Genomic DNA, 16,102 nt, shown 5'->3' with positions numbered 1-16,102 from the left:
AACAAATCAATTGTGTTTATTGCATTTATAAAATGGTATTTTCTTTGATTTGTATATTTGTCTTATAAATTGTACAGATTATATTCGTAGATATATTATATAATTCGTAAATAATTTTTTTTCGGTTATAGCGCCATCTATCGACAACTAGAATAAATGTTATAAATGTCTGTAATCACAGACGTGCCTTTTTTCTGTCACATACAATTTAATGCGTTAGAAAGAAATTGAAAAACTGTGACGCACTGAAAGATGTCTATAAGAAAAAGAATAAATGTGCATATGTTAAATGCAGATAGAGAACACTTACCGATCCGAAAAATCCCTCAGTAACTCTATAGAAGTCTTACTACTTCAATATCAAAGATACAGGTTTTATAAAATGTTTCAATATTCTTAGATGAGTATAAAACCAGTATAATTAGATCATAATATATGTGGGACATTTGTTTCATTTAAAAAGGACAATCAACCAATCTTTCACAATATGTACCATAGTGTTTAAGAATTTAAAAAAGAAATTTGTTAACCTGAGATTTAACACCCAGTAAATAAGAATTTTAAAATTTGGTCTGGTTTGATAAGAGCAGAATAAAATCATTTTATTTTCGTTATCTCGCAATCTACTACAAAAAAGTTAATCGAATAACCGAAAATACCTAATAGGTATTTGAAAGGTACCATGAAATAAATTATAAGATTTGTTCGAAATAACAACTGTTTGGCTCAACGAATTTTCTTGCTCTTGTTAGAATATCTGTAATCATCCTTCTGGCCATATGGGGGTTATTTTTGATCTCAATGCAGGCATATTTGCATCATGTGCAGACACAGAAGACTTTAAATATCCCCAGATATAGTTATCTACAGTTTTGAAATCTGGTGACCTTACGGGCCAGGTATGTGGTCTATCTCTTCCTATCTACATATTTATGAACTTATCATTAAAAAAATTTCTTAGCATTACTAGAAACTGAGGAAAGCTCCATACAATGTAACTTATACAGTGATGAGCGCACAGGCAAAATATCGCGAAAAATGGACAACATAATATATTGTAAAATAAAAAGAGATGAAACTGAATCTGAAGATAATGAATCTGAAAAGAGAGAGGTGTAAAAATTATCGATAGGAACCTATAAATTTACATTACATAGTTTCCCTCCTTTAAACAGTTGTGATACTCCTCCAATACGTCTAAAGGTGGGAAACTATGTAATGTAATGTAAATTTATAGGTTCCTATCGATAATTTTACACCTCTACTAGTTTCATCTCTTTTTATTGCACAACGTATTATGTTTTCCATCTTTTGCCTTATTTTTCCGGTTTTTAGCACACTTATCACTGTATACTGTCATTACTGTGTGAATTTGCTTACTTGAGTTAAACTTCATCACATTACTACCAAGCCATATATTCTTAGTAGAATATTCTGTTGGTTTTTCCTTTCTAAAAAAAGAGATATGCTTTTTGCATATCTTTTTTGATATATTTCTTTGCTGAAGACCTTAACTCTACATTTCAGGGTATTGGTGCTACAACTAACATTTTACCAAGAATATATTATGGCTAATTGATATTTTCTTTCTTTCAACCTTAAAAGAAGTTAAACATTCACGAAAACTTTAGGCGGTACAATTGATACACATTAAGATTTGTATTGTGGATTTCCCAAATATTTAAAACTTTATTTTATACAGGGTGTTTCATTAGGAAATAGAAATACTTAAATGGTTAATCAGTTACAGAAATACTGTATTTTTTGTTAATCCGGACCTGGATTTTTCTTATGACTAGTAAGTGGGTCGTTTATGTTCTGAATGAGACATATGTGTTGGGAAAAAACCCTTACTGTATAATATAATATGTATCTAAAAATGTATATAATTTAAGTAATTAGCTTGTGACAAAAATGTTGTTTCTACATACGCAAACAAAACGAAGGTTGATTGACGGAGTTTGTTTTGTGTAACCTCGCAGAGACTCACGTATCGTTTACTTTTCAAAGTCCGAATTATAAGATATAAATAGCCCACAGAGGGATTAATATTGGCATTATAGTATTGTTATTATTCATATTAAGATTAAGATCGTTACTATGCTAGTTAGCAGTCATGCGAGAAGGGTGTCGTGAAGGACTACCCCCCGAAACAACATCTTAGTAACCTTATGTTGATGGATGTTGTAAATCATAAATAAAGTTATAAGTTAGAGTCAGTGTTTCAACTAGACATACCAACCCTGCAACGTATCATGGCAATCTACCAACTTAACAGTGTACCAAATATTAAAAAAAATATACAGGGTGGTTCTAAAGTTATAGATTCAGAAAGAAATGAACAAAATCGATAAAACCAGAAACTCGGTTATAAAAAACATTAGAGCCAATAAATGTGGTATACTAAGAACCTCCTCAGTGACCTCTATTCACAGTTTATGTATTTCCGTTTCCCAAGAAACACCCTGTATATATTTGCATGTATATTCGTTATTGATTAAGTTGATTATGTTGTAAATTCTTATTTTTGCATTTCAGAATCTTCTTGGCCTACCAATACATACATATGATGAGACTCACTTGTGTAGCGTAACATTGGACAGACTCTCTGAATTAGTAGAAGACGGATACTTACAAACAGTAGTAGATAAAATCTACCAACCTCAAGACATTGAAGTAGCTGTAAATCACATCCAGAGCCCTCATTCGATAGGAAGTACAATAATAACGTTTCGATAAGATTCATAGTCAAACAACAGTAAAAGTTATGTTTCGATAGGTACTAGACGTGACTAATTTTTTGTAGAACTCTTGACTATCATATATTATGTGTTTCGGTTTTTCAGCGTGTTAGACCCATTAGTAGAAAACAAAAAATAACTGTTATCGGACAAGAAAGATTTATTTCCTGTAGTATTACTCATCCATCCATCATCCAGTCAAATTCACTCTTGAATTTCATTTTAAAGTAGCAGATCCACTTTTGATTTTAGTCATATGACCGACGGATAAATATTTCTGGCTGGATGGAGTGTGGTCTAGTAAATCAAGGACTCGTGTAATAGATACCTACTCACTCTGAAGTAAGTCGACTAGCTCGTTGAGCTATACAACTCTTGTTTTAAATATGCTGTTCCTATTTTTATCATATATATATTTATCGGATACCACCTGACCATGTTTCTCGTCTTGCCTCTATTTTCTGTCATTGTGACCCATATTTTAAACAAAACCAGTATTTGGTAGATTGTGTTTTGTTTGTAACCTAATATTCGTAGACTATTGAGTGTCGTAAGCTCTCTTTAGATCGATAAATGATGTCTGTTGGTATGTTTCGTGCTTTCCTTTTCTCGATAACTTGTTAAATGAAAATGTGTTGTCTATGCATGATCTTCGTGCACGAAATCCATTTTGCTCTTATATATTTTCGTATTCTAATTCTACTCTGTTCTTTAATATTCTGTCGTACAACCTCTCCATCGCACTGGTGATTGTCATTTCTCTATATGTACTTAGCTAATTTCTTATCTCCCTTTTTGTAAGTTCAGCTGATGTAATCCAGTCGTACTAAAATCGTACTCGTCATAAATGTGTATTCCGACATTTAGATGATTTTATTTTTCCTTAAAAACATAGGCGCAAAATTTCGCACCATTTCGCATGTGTTTTAAATGCATTCGTTTTTTTCGAATCCTGAGAAAACTAATAAGTAGTTTTGAAAAATTTAAACTCAGAATGAAAGATTACATTATTACCGAGCGCCGAAAGTCCCTTAGAATAACCAAAAAGGTTCTTTTGAATGAGATATTTGAAATTAAAAATCACACTAAACTTTCTCTTTTTTTTCACCCCTGTAACTAATTGAAATAAACATTACCTATGGAAGTTTTCAGGGGCTTTCGGCCCTCGGTAATAATGCAATCTTTCATTCTGAGTTTAAATTTTTCAAAAATACTTTAGTTTTCTCAGGATTCGAAAAAAATTAATGCATTTAAAACACATTGGCGCGAAATATTGCGCTTACGCCCTTAATGACTTAATATACTAGGTCGTTTGGTACTTTGCACAAGCAGTATCAGTCTATATGAATTTTAAAATGTTAAGTCAAACGTATGCCGTTATTGTGAGATTTAAAAAATGGGTAATATCGCGTTAAATATTATAAAGTTTTCTTTTAATATAATTTATTGAATTTTCAATAGTTGTTATAGATGTAGAAAGACGATTTTGAAATTTTCAGAAATATGAGGTTTATCCCAAAACGACGTCTATAACAAAGTAATATTTAAAGGGAAATTGAATAGAAGGGGTAGTCACCCCATAGTAGTGTGATACTTCCGCTAACCTCCTCTCACTACCACGTATTTCATCCTGTGATGGAGTTACTGTTTAAATATCTACATTATGTTATTTTCTTTAAATATTTTATGTTTTTTTATTAATTTATTATTTACATAAATTTATAGTATAAGAACTTTCAATACTCGCATAGATAAAAAATTACACATGGGTTGCATTGCTTTTTTTAGATTGTATCCTATTTTTATGGACACGTTTAAATTGACCCATTTTTTATTCGAAATTGGCACTCCTTTTTCCTGATCTGTGTTCGTAGCGGTGAATGATATTATTTCTCACCAATTGCTGATCTAGTTCTAACAAGTATATGCGTGGTCTATCTAAGTAAATTGTCTTCCATTATGTTCTCGCATAAATCCACAATTTATAAAAATTCATCGCTATCAAAATCTACCCGGTGGCGAATATAACCTGCGGATCATAATTTTTTAGTAATCGAATTTTGAGTACCTTGACATAAGCTCAAAAGACAACCCAACACAACTACTTCTGATAGAAGGAAGATCGATGATCCAAAGGTAAGAACTAAAGTCATTGATACGCTCACTTCACTTGATATAAAAACCATATCAGAAGTAGAAGAAATAGTCACCGTCGCTAAAACTTGAAAAATTGAAATACGAGCATGAAATATAGACTAAAATAATGATTCCTGACACTATTGGAAGAAAGAACTAAACAGATAATAAGTTAACAGATTTAAGCCAATCAACAACCTTTGGAGAAAAATCAATAACAAGAACTTAAAACAGTCAAAAAAGCTGGGTTCTATGTTTGACATGAAGATGAAGAAACAATCACTTCCAATGAGTATGTCTCTATAATCACTCACCATTATAGAACATTAGTAAAACCACTAATTTATCTAACGAAACAGGGGAATAACGAATTAACGAATAAAGGGGAGTGAAGGTAGAAGCCAAATTTGACAATCTTTTACCATACTATGAACAGAAAAACGTAACTGTACACAAATTCTTTAAACGTGAACATAATATACATGTCGCACCTTTGGGGAAACACTGACGTAAGTGCAAATTTTGTAATTGTTGAGAAAACGCATTTAAAGTTTTGAAAGTTAGTTAAGGCCAACAATGAGATGCAAATTATAAGAGAAACTATAAATTTATTGTCCACGGTTTTAGATATTACCGTATACTATAATACTATAAAGCTTTTTTTAGGATTTTTTAAGCATCCCCTCTTAAAGCCTCCTGAAAGGGGGGGAAATTAGCAAATATGTCATTGTTTCCCCAAAAATTTCATAATTTCATCATTGCATACTAATGTTGTATTAAGCACAAGTAACTATTTGACTTGCTAGCACAAAGAGAGCAGCTAAAAACTTTTTTCCCCAGACAAATACGAGTATTAGGAATGTCGTAGTGTAAATTTTTGAAAAATTTGTGTTCCGTTGGTGGGGTGTTGACGGAAACGATTAAATGAAATTAAAATAAGTGTAAGACAACGAACAATAATATATTTAAAATAAATAAAAATAAATTTCAGTCTACTTGCATAGCCTCTTTGATAAGGGGTAGAGACCCCGAAACACGGTGTCAGAGGATGGCAAGAGACTCGAATTGAATCAAAACGAAAACGATTATTTTCTTTTCTTAATAATATATTTATTTATTTTTGGTTAAAAAGTCGTGCTTATATCTCGTAAGAGGGTTTGTTATTCTTTGCGGGACGAGGGTTTGTGTCAGACTGCCTGTGGATGAACTAAAAACATTAGTTTTACATTTCTGTAGTTTTTAAAGAAGATGAAGACTGATTTATTGACATAAGGAGGCTGGCCCTTTATCGTTCCGTAATCTATTATGGAATTTGCATTTCCCATACATAAACTGAACAGGCCATCAACATCTGGTGTTTTAAAAGCTGAGAAGGCATTTTATCTGAATACTGATATATTTCGTTTCTTAAAATTTAACAGGCCCTTTATGCATATGGTTTGTGAATTTTAAAATGGGACGTCTTATTTCATTTTCAAAAAGTTATTAAAAATTAAAATTAGCAAAATAGTAATTGAAGCGTGTCGCCACATTTGCAATTGCGTCAGTTTTTCCCCAAAGGTGCGATGTTGTATTGTAGTCACAAGCCCAGATAGAAAAAGGTACCAGCCAAATTAGATTAACGAATTACAATGATTGTAACCAAAATTCAAACTTAAGTATATACAAAATTATTAACGACTCTGAAGGACCTGATGAACAATATTTCTCCATTCACTTTTATGTTGTGCTTTTCTTTTTCAGTCCCTCACCGTCATGTGTTTAAGGTCTTCCTCCACTTAATTAATCCACCTCGTTCTGGATGGGCCTCTTCTTTTGGGACCGTTTAGTTTTCTGGTCATAAGTAGTTAAGGCATTCTGTTTACTGTCATTTTTTCTACATGTCCCAACCACCGGATTCTGTGTGACTTGATGAACCTGGTGACGGTAGGTTCTTTGTACAAAGCCATTAATTCGTTGTTGGTTCTTCTCTCCCACGCGTTTTCTGTCTTCTTTCATCCGAATACGCGTCTCAATATTTTTCTTTCCCATCTTTCCAGAGAATCCTCTTCCTTCTTACTTAATGTCCATGCCTCGTAGGCATATGTGGGTAGCTACTGTGGGTCTGATTAGTGTTTTATTAATCCGGAGTTTGCCTTTTCTACAACGTATTTTCAGTGCATTAGGGCTCTTAAACTTAGGAAAATACAAAGCAAAAAATATAGAAGTGAAAAAGGCATCTAGAAAAGATAAAAGGAATTACATAAACGAAATGCTAAAATCAACAGAGAAAGCAGCATAGGATAATGATCTACGAACACAATACACGATTATACGAAACCTAACAGGCAATCGAGTAAGAAATGTAAGAGAAATAAAAGATAAACAAGGAAAATTAATTAAATCTGAGAAAGAAATAACTCAAAGATGGAGAGAATACTTTGAAGAAATATACGCCAAACATGACCAAACCCAAGAATTGGATGATCAAATTGAAATACAAGAATTAGAGGTTAACACTGGGGCAATTAAAAGAGAAGAAATTGCCAACGCACTTAAATTATTAAAGAATGGCAAATCCGCAGGAACAGATAATTTACCTATCGACCTGATAAAAGCAGACACCGAACAAGCCATAGATATGCTACATAAACTTCTAAATAAAATATGGACCAACGAAGAACTGCCACAAGAATGGAAAGAGGGACTGATAATAAAAATACCAAAGAAGGGAGGCATCCAAGGTCAACAAAAAGCGCCAACAAAAATTCTGCTCGAAAGAATGAAAGAAGAATTGGACAAGAAACTGAGAAGTAACCAAGCAGGCTTTCGTGTTAAACGCTCCACTATAGATCACATATGCACCTTAAGAATCATCCTAGAACAAGCTAATGAATGGCGGAAAGACATAAATTTAAGTTTTATCGACTTTGAAAAGGCTGTCGACCGAGTCAATAGGGAACAAAATTTGGAAAATTTTAAGACAGTATGGTCTACCAACAAAAATTATTAACCTGATCAAACTGTTTTATGATGGGTATAAAGCTAGACTAGAACACGAGGGAGCGATCACAGAAGAAATAGCTATTGAAAGCGGTGTTAAACAAGGTCGTATCTTATCTCCAACTTTGTTCCTTATCTTGGTAGACTGGATTATGAGGAAAGTAACGGATGATCGGACAGGCATTAGATGGAACCTCTTTAATCAGCTTGAAGATCTTGAATTTGCTGACGACGTCTGCCTGTTAACAGAACACAGAACTCACATGCAAACAAAAGTCGATAAGCTAACACAGTACTCTTACATGATTGTTTTCCGGATAAATACAGAGAAGACAAAAATCTTAAAAAATGATAACCCGCAAATTAATAAAAGAAATTGAAGAAGTAGAGAAAGTCACTTATTTGGGATCAATCATGGAAAGAAAAGGAGGATGCATGAAAGACATACAAGCAAGAATAACGAAGGCACAATTCGCCTTTAATGCGTTAAATAAAATCTGGCAAACAAGTGAATTAACAGAGTCAACAAAAATCAATATATTCAATACTTGTGTAAAAAGCATATTACTCTACGGGGCAGAGACTTGGAAGCACGACGAAAGCACAACAAAGAGGCTACAGACTTTTGTAAATAGGTCCTTAAGAAAGATCCTAAAAATTTACTGGCCTAATAAAATAACGAATGAAGAACTATGGAAACGAACGAAACAAGCCAGTATAATAACAACAATCAGACAGAAGAAATGGAAATGGATCGGCCATACGTTAAGAAAAAATCCTAGTAACATCACAAGACAAGCACTCGAATATCAACCTGAGGGGACAAGGAAGAGAGGACGACCAGATAACACCTGGAAGAAAACAGTAACCAGAGAACACAACAGAATCGACTTAAGTTGGAGGGAAGTGAAAAACAAAGCAAGAAACAGAGGAGAATGGAAGGAACTGGTACGCAGATTAACCAGAGAATAAACACAAGAAGACGCGCTGAGCTGGCCACCAGCCGTCTTACACTATCGGTCAAGAAACGCACATGCGCCCAATACTCCACTAGGAGTGATGGTCCAAGAGAGAGAGATAGAGAAAGAGAGAGAGATAGAGAAAGAGAGAGCGAGAGAGGACTCTTAAACTACCTAATTTTTTATTCCCTTTTGCTATTTTGGCATTGAGCACCCATTTTTCGTTTTCATTTTCATCGAATACCACCCTTTTAAAACTAGAGTTTTTACCACTTACAGACACTCACACTAAAGTCTTCTTTTTTTTCTTTTGTCCCTCTCATAACCATAGATTATTTGGTTCTGTCTTCATTTAGCTCCAATCCGAATTTATGTGCTTCTTCAATAATTTTCTTCACAACTCTTCCTAATTCTTTCGCGGTTTTTCCTAGGATCCTAAATCATCGGCAAAGACCAGGCACTAGAGCTCATTTTTCATTAGTGTTTCTTCCACCTACATATCACAGGGAACAATGTGGCGTTCAAGATGTAGTAAGATGGGGTAGGCAAAGACGAAGAGAATGGTTCAGTCATGTAAAAAGAATGGAGGAGCACAGACTACCAAGAATTGCGCTGGACGGAAAACCGGCTGGCAAGCGTCCACCGGGGAGACCACCAAAAAGATGGAGAGATAGCTGGCAGTCTACCTCTCAAGAAAGACTTTAACATCGGAATTAACATATCGACAGATCTATAACAAGTATAAGAAGAAGTTTCTTCCACCTTCATGCTTTTTCTGATTACAGTTTCTAAGTTGAAAAATGTAGTGGATAAAGAATCTCCATGTCACAAGCCTTTTGCAAACGTAAATTGATCTGCAATGTGACTGTGCCAAGCAATTTAGTGTCATTTTTACTAGCCTAATCAGTTTTTTTGGTATACTCAAACATTCCATTGCTCGATATATTTAGACTCTATCGACTCTATCATATGCTTGTCTAAAATCCACAAACAAAACTTGCAGAGGAACTTTACCTTCATAACAAGTTGTGTGTATCTCTTCTAAGGATAAGATTTGATCTAAAGCAGATCTGTCCTTTCTAGAGCCGGCCTGATAGTCATGTAGGATTCTTTTCGTACAGCAATTTAGTCTATTTCTCAATATTCTTGCCAAAATTTTCTTCTTCTTTTTGGGTAGACATGACTGTCGGTTTTTCAATGTGACTCCAGTAAGTTGTCATTCCATCGTTTTCGTGGTCTTCCCACTGATCGTCTTCCTATTGGGAAACCGTCTTTCGCCGTTCTTACTACTCTGTTTGTTGAAATATCTAGTAAGGCTATTCCTCTATTCTAAATAGTAGTGTCCAATACATTTTTATTTCGAATATTTTATTAAATCCACAGTGAAATTATCAGCAAACTATTGATGACATCACTATTATTGATATCGTGTTTCAAGTATAATATTAATTATTAATAAAAGAAGGTGACCTACAAAAACTTTATTTAAGAGTTTGCTTAAATTTGAAAAATTAAAAGCAAATACAGTAGAGCGTTGATTATCCGAACTCCCGACTCCTGCGCCCCGCACTCGAGTACTGAGCAAGCGTTAGTAATTAACGCTTAAAATATCTTCAATTTTCTTCAATTTTGTATCCAAAAATATGTTGTTGCAAAGACTGCACTTTTTTGTTTAATTGTTATTTGTCATTATCAAGGTATAAACAAATATAGTTATACATATAAATATGGTTTTCATTCACTTGTGGATAAATATGTATGACAATCTCAATATAGTTCGATTATCCGAACAAATCGGTTTTCCGAACGCCCATGTCCCCCAATTAGTTCGGATAATCGACGCTCTACTGTATCTTAAATATAGACTGCGCGTCAGAGAAAACGGGCACCCCAAAAAATGGGTCATTTTTTATGTCTCGTATCTCCTTAACCTATTGTCCGATTTAGGTAGTTTTTTAGTATGTTATAGCCTTATTCTTTAGCAATATCGCCGTAATAATATTGTTGCTAAACAGGTAAATTTTCATTGTATACCGGGTGTACGAATGAAACTGTGTTTTTTCTCAAAGTTCGCAACACTCTGTGGAATATTCTAGCACTTATTGTGCTATTATAAATATAAATGTTCTATAAATGCTAGATTATTCCACAGGGTGTTGCGAACTTTGAGAAAAAAAACACAGTTTGATTCGTACACCCGGTATACAATGAAAATTTACCTGTTTAGCGACAATATTATTACAGCAATATTGCCAAAGAATAAGGCTATAACATACTAAAAAATTACTTAAATCGGGCAACAGGTTTAGGACATACGAGACATCAAAGATGGCCCATTTTTTGGTGTGCCCGCTTTCTGTGACGCGCAGTGTATTAGTCCAATATATATTGTGTTCAAAATACCTAAAAAATAAAAACTTAAATTAACAATAATTGTAGTTTAAGAGATATGGATATGTTTGGTGTGTTAAGTCAATACTTTGTCCGTATAGCTCAACAGCATTGCCAATTTTAGTAACAACTTGAATTAACTTTTTGTAAATCTGATATTAAACTGTCTTCTATGGTGCTATATTGTAGTTTACTGTACTTTTTTACCGAAAATAATTATGTTGATTAGTAGATAAAAAAAAGTGTTTAATTATATCCTTTCATATTCCTATTTAGTCTCCAAAGATTAGTCCACAGATTTAACATAAGAGCAAAAGAATTCAATATGACAATTTCATCTCGGAAAACTAAAACAATAATAATCAGCAAAGAACCAATCAGATGTAAAATAGAAATTGATGGCATCAGTGTTGAACAAATAATGAAAATAAAATACATTGGACTTACACTGTCCAGCTACGGAGACCTGGACAAAGAAGTGAGAAATCAAGTACAAAAACCAAATAGACTGGCAGGATGCTTTAATAACACTGTATGGCGAAACCGATATTAACACTAGATGAAGTCAAGAATGTATAAAGCCAGTGTAAGACCAATAATGACACATGTATCAGAAACAAGGGCCGATACAGCCACAACACAAAGACTACTGGAAACGGCAGAGATGAGAGTACTGAGAAGAATTTCAGGAAATACGTTGAGAGATACAAAAAGCAAATAGATTGGCAGGATGCCTTAATAACACTATATGGCGAAACCGACATATTAACACTGAGATGAAGTCAAGAATTTATAAAGCCAGTGTAAGACCAATAATGACATATGCATCAGAAACAAGACCCGATCAGAGGCGTGCGGTCCATGGAAGCGGGGGAAGCACCGCTTCCCTATTTATACGTCGATATAAGAAAATATATTATTAATTAATATTTAATAATCAAAAATTTTTCCCTAATCCAAGTAATCTGCATATTACCTAGGCAATAGGCATTGAAAAATATTAAAAATTAATCGCGTACGAACGAACTCAATATGCACAAAATTCAACTATTCGGTCCACTCCTGACAGAAGCGCATCTCAGAATCGCCGCTTGTCATGCAGTTGTCCCGTTTAAAAATTGGTCAGGGTTCAATGACCGCACCCACTAGTCGCGCGAATTTTGGTACCCTGTGGAAGCGATCGTCTTCCCGAAAGTGAGATGCTCCGACTGTTACTGCTGCTAAGGGGTGCTTAGGTATTACATACATTCGCTTAAAGAATATTTCGATTTAAATTTTTTGCAGAGATTTTTCCTTTTACTGATCTTTTATTTGACATTTTACAGAAATCAAATGGTATTGCATTTTGTATAAGACAAATTGATGACTTTATTAATACGATAATTAAAAAAACGAGAGCAGTTTAAAAATATTTGGGATAAAACTGAACATATGGGGTTTGAACATGACAGAAAAATAATGAAGATTGATAATTTCGGAGACAGAGAAAACAGAGGAAACAAAGAGACCTTTTGATAATATTCTACAACAAATGAATTCTAGCTTTCAAAATTTTAACGATTTAAAATTTGTAGAATTATATATAATCTTAATATTTCTAATTATAATTCATCAAAATTTCCCACAGAGTGGAAATGTCACTACGATTAAATAATGAAAATTTTTTTATATCCCAGCTTTGCATTCTCAGTTAAGTGTCATTTATGTTTATGTGTCATTATGTTTATGTGTCATTATGAAACAACTGACATTAATGATAAAGAAATACCCAGAAATCTGTGATTTCTTTATAACTACTGGTTTAAACAAAACAAGTCACTGTGTGAAGTGGTCAAGTTGTGTGAATTAGTACTACTAACTATCCCAACCACAAGTGCATCAGTTGAACGAAGTTTTGCAGTATTAAGATGCATTAAAAGTTTCAAATTAAGAGTTTAAAAAAAATTCAACAAGCGAAGACAGACTTTGAAAGTTATCCCTATTATCCATTGAAAAAGACTGCATTCAACAATTATCAGAAGTTGATAGGAGAATAGACCTCGAGTATAAATAAGTGTCATTTTAGTGAAAGTTGTATGTTGTGGAAAATGCCTCGGAGTATAATTTTTTTTTAATAGGATTCTTCTTTAGAAAACCAAGCCCGGCGCGAGGATTCAAGGCCCGAGCTAGCAGTTCAGATCAATGATAGGTCACTAGTCACTAGAAATAGCGGGAATAGAGTGCCTCACGTATTCACGCGTCACAGATTTAGTGTGTGAGTCCTTGTGCCCAGGACGTCTCACATAAGTACTTTGCTGATAGAGAGCCCCTGCGCATCAGAGTGTTATCATTATCAGGTGGGAAGTGGCTCGACCCTCGACCCTTAAGAAAATATTTTTATATCCTTATTGAATCGCTTCCCCTTTCGAAAAAGTCACCGCACGCCACTGGACCCGATACAGTCACAACACAAAGACTATTGGAAACGGCCGAGATGAGAGTTCTTCTTCTTAAGGTGCCTATCCGTTCCGGATGTTGGCGACCAGCATGGCTATCCTAACTTTGCTTGCTGCTATTCTGAATAGTCCGGTTGTCGATGTATTAAACCACTTTCTCAGGTTTTGAAGCCAAGATATTCTTCTTCTCCCTGGTCCTCTCTTTCCAAATACCTTGCCTTGAAGAATGAGTTGCAACAAGCCATATCTCTGTTCATTCCTCATAACATGGCCAAGATATTCTAGTTTGCGCTCTTTGATTATGTTAATAATCTCGCATTCCTTGCCTATTCTACGTAGAACCTCAATATTAGTCACACGATCCACCCACGAAATTCTCAAAATGCGCCTGTAACACCACATCTCAAATGCCTCGAGTTTTCTCAAAGAAGCCTCGGAAAGTGTCCAGGCCTCTACTCCGTATAATAACGTAGAAAATACATAGCATCTGATGATAGAGATTTTGGTAGCAAGAGGTAAATCGTGGCTTCTGAAAAGAGACTTCATCATTATGAACGCTGATCTCGCTTTTCCTATGCGTTGTTTTATTTCACTTGAGTGGTCCCACTGGCTGTTTATGTTGGTACCAAGGTATGCGTAGCTGTCGACCCTGTCAATTAGTTGTTGGTTAACCAAAAGCTGTGTATTTAATATTTCGCGCTTACTGACTACCATATACTTTGTTTTTTTCGTATTGAGATCAAGTCCGTATTCTCTACTTATATCTGATATGCGCGACATTATTCTTTGCAAACCATCTAGACTGTCTGCAAAAACTACAGCGTCGTCGGCATATCTAATGTTGTTCAGACGCACTCCGTTGACTAATACGCCTTCCTGTAGTTCTCCCAGCGCTTGCTCGAAGATACATTCAGAGTATATATTAAACAGCACCGGGGACAGGATGCATCCTTGCCTCACTCCTCTATCTATGGAGACTGCCTCTGTTAATTGGTCTTCCACTTTAATATTGGCAGTTTGGTTGTAATACAAATTATATATGATTCTCAAGTCTCTATCATCTACTCCCGCTTCTTTCAAGATGTTTATGAGTTTATCATGTTTTACTCTATCAAACGCCTTTTTGTAGTCGATAAAACAAATATACACTTCACAGTCAACATCCCTGCATCTTTGCATAAGCACTTGGACAGCGAATAGAGCCTCTCGGGTGCCTAAGGCATCGCGGAATCCAAACTGCGTCCATGATATCTGTTGTTCGCATTTTTTATATATTCTGCCATGTATCACCTTCAGAAACGTTTTGAGTAAGTGGCTCATTAGGCTAATTGTTCTGTAGTCTTCACATGTTTTGGCATTTACTTTTTTGGGTAAAGTTACGAAGGTCGACTTTAACCAGCTTTGGGGTATTTTTCCAGTTACGTATATTTTGTTGAATACGGTTGTTATCCATTTTATTCCTTGTTCATCCATAAGTTTTAGGAATTCTACATAAAACTGGTCAGGCCCTACAGCTTTACCATCTTTAGTTGTTTTAATAGCTGACGTGACTTCTTCAATGGTAATCGGGGGTCCTGTTTGGCATTCAATGTCTTCAATGGTATTCTGCCTTTCATCTGCAAAAGTTACTTCCACATATTTCTTCCACGTGTCTAGTTTTTCTTCCACACTTAACAGTGGTTTGCCTTGGTTATCTGCCAAACACCCAACTCTTCTAGGTTTGTATAAGCCTGCAGCTTCTTTAACTTTTTTGTGCATATTGAATGAATCGTGTTTATGTTGCAATTGCTGGATTTCCGCACACTGTTCTCTTAGTCGTGTATCCTTAGCTATTCTAATTGCTTTTTTGATATCTTTATCTATTCTTTTGTATAATGACATGTCCTGATCTTTGGACTTTCGCCTCTCTTCCATCATATCTAAAATCTCGTTTGTCATCCACGATTTCTTCTTTATTTTTGGTGGTTTGAGGAATTTCTCACGTATGTCTTGTGAAACTGTATGCAACTTTTCTATCTCCTGGTCCATTACATCCGATTGAATAACGGTATTCAAGTTGTTCTGTATATACCGTTTTACACTCTGTTCTGTGTTTTGGTCTTTTAATAGCCTTATGTCGAATTTTGGATTGACACTACGTCTAACCTTCTTTAGCCTGAGCTTAATTTTGCCAATCAGTGGGTTATGGTCTGACTTGATATCAGCTCCTGGGTATGTCTTGACTGATGTTATGCTGTTACGGAATCTTTTATTAATCATGATGTAATCTATTTGATTTCTCACTATGCGGCCTGGAGTGTCTTGAGGTGATTTCCATGTATATAATCTTCTGTAAGGGAGTTTGAAGTAAGTGTTAGTAATCACAAACTCTTCTTCTGCCACAAATTCACCCAGTCGGTCTCCTCGCTCATTTCTTTCTCCAAGTCCAAATTGCCCTATGAATTCTCCCGATTGTCCC

General features: G+C 34.8%; 2 protein-coding genes across 2 annotated transcripts in view; both read left to right on the top strand.

The window, feature by feature from the left end:
- LOC126889556 (reticulon-4-interacting protein 1, mitochondrial-like) overlaps positions 1 to 2,898 on the top strand; it is a 94,515-nt gene extending 91,617 nt beyond the window's left edge. The window contains exon 8 of the mRNA XM_050657944.1: positions 2,539 to 2,898. Coding sequence (XP_050513901.1) covers positions 2,539 to 2,739 — 201 coding nt within the window. The 3' untranslated portion in view covers positions 2,740 to 2,898. The remainder of the gene's footprint in view (positions 1 to 2,538) is intronic.
- The window catches only part of LOC114333209 (zinc finger protein 227-like), a 150,832-nt gene that overhangs the window by 35,964 nt on the left and 98,766 nt on the right, over positions 1 to 16,102 (top strand). The window lies entirely within an intron of this gene.

This window comes from Diabrotica virgifera, chromosome 1 (assembly GCF_917563875.1).
Source record: "Diabrotica virgifera virgifera chromosome 1, PGI_DIABVI_V3a".
NCBI classification, from domain to species: Eukaryota; Metazoa; Arthropoda; class Insecta; order Coleoptera; family Chrysomelidae; genus Diabrotica; species Diabrotica virgifera.
The sequence above is the reverse complement of the archived record's forward strand: the minus strand, read 5'-3'. Positions and strand labels throughout refer to the sequence as shown.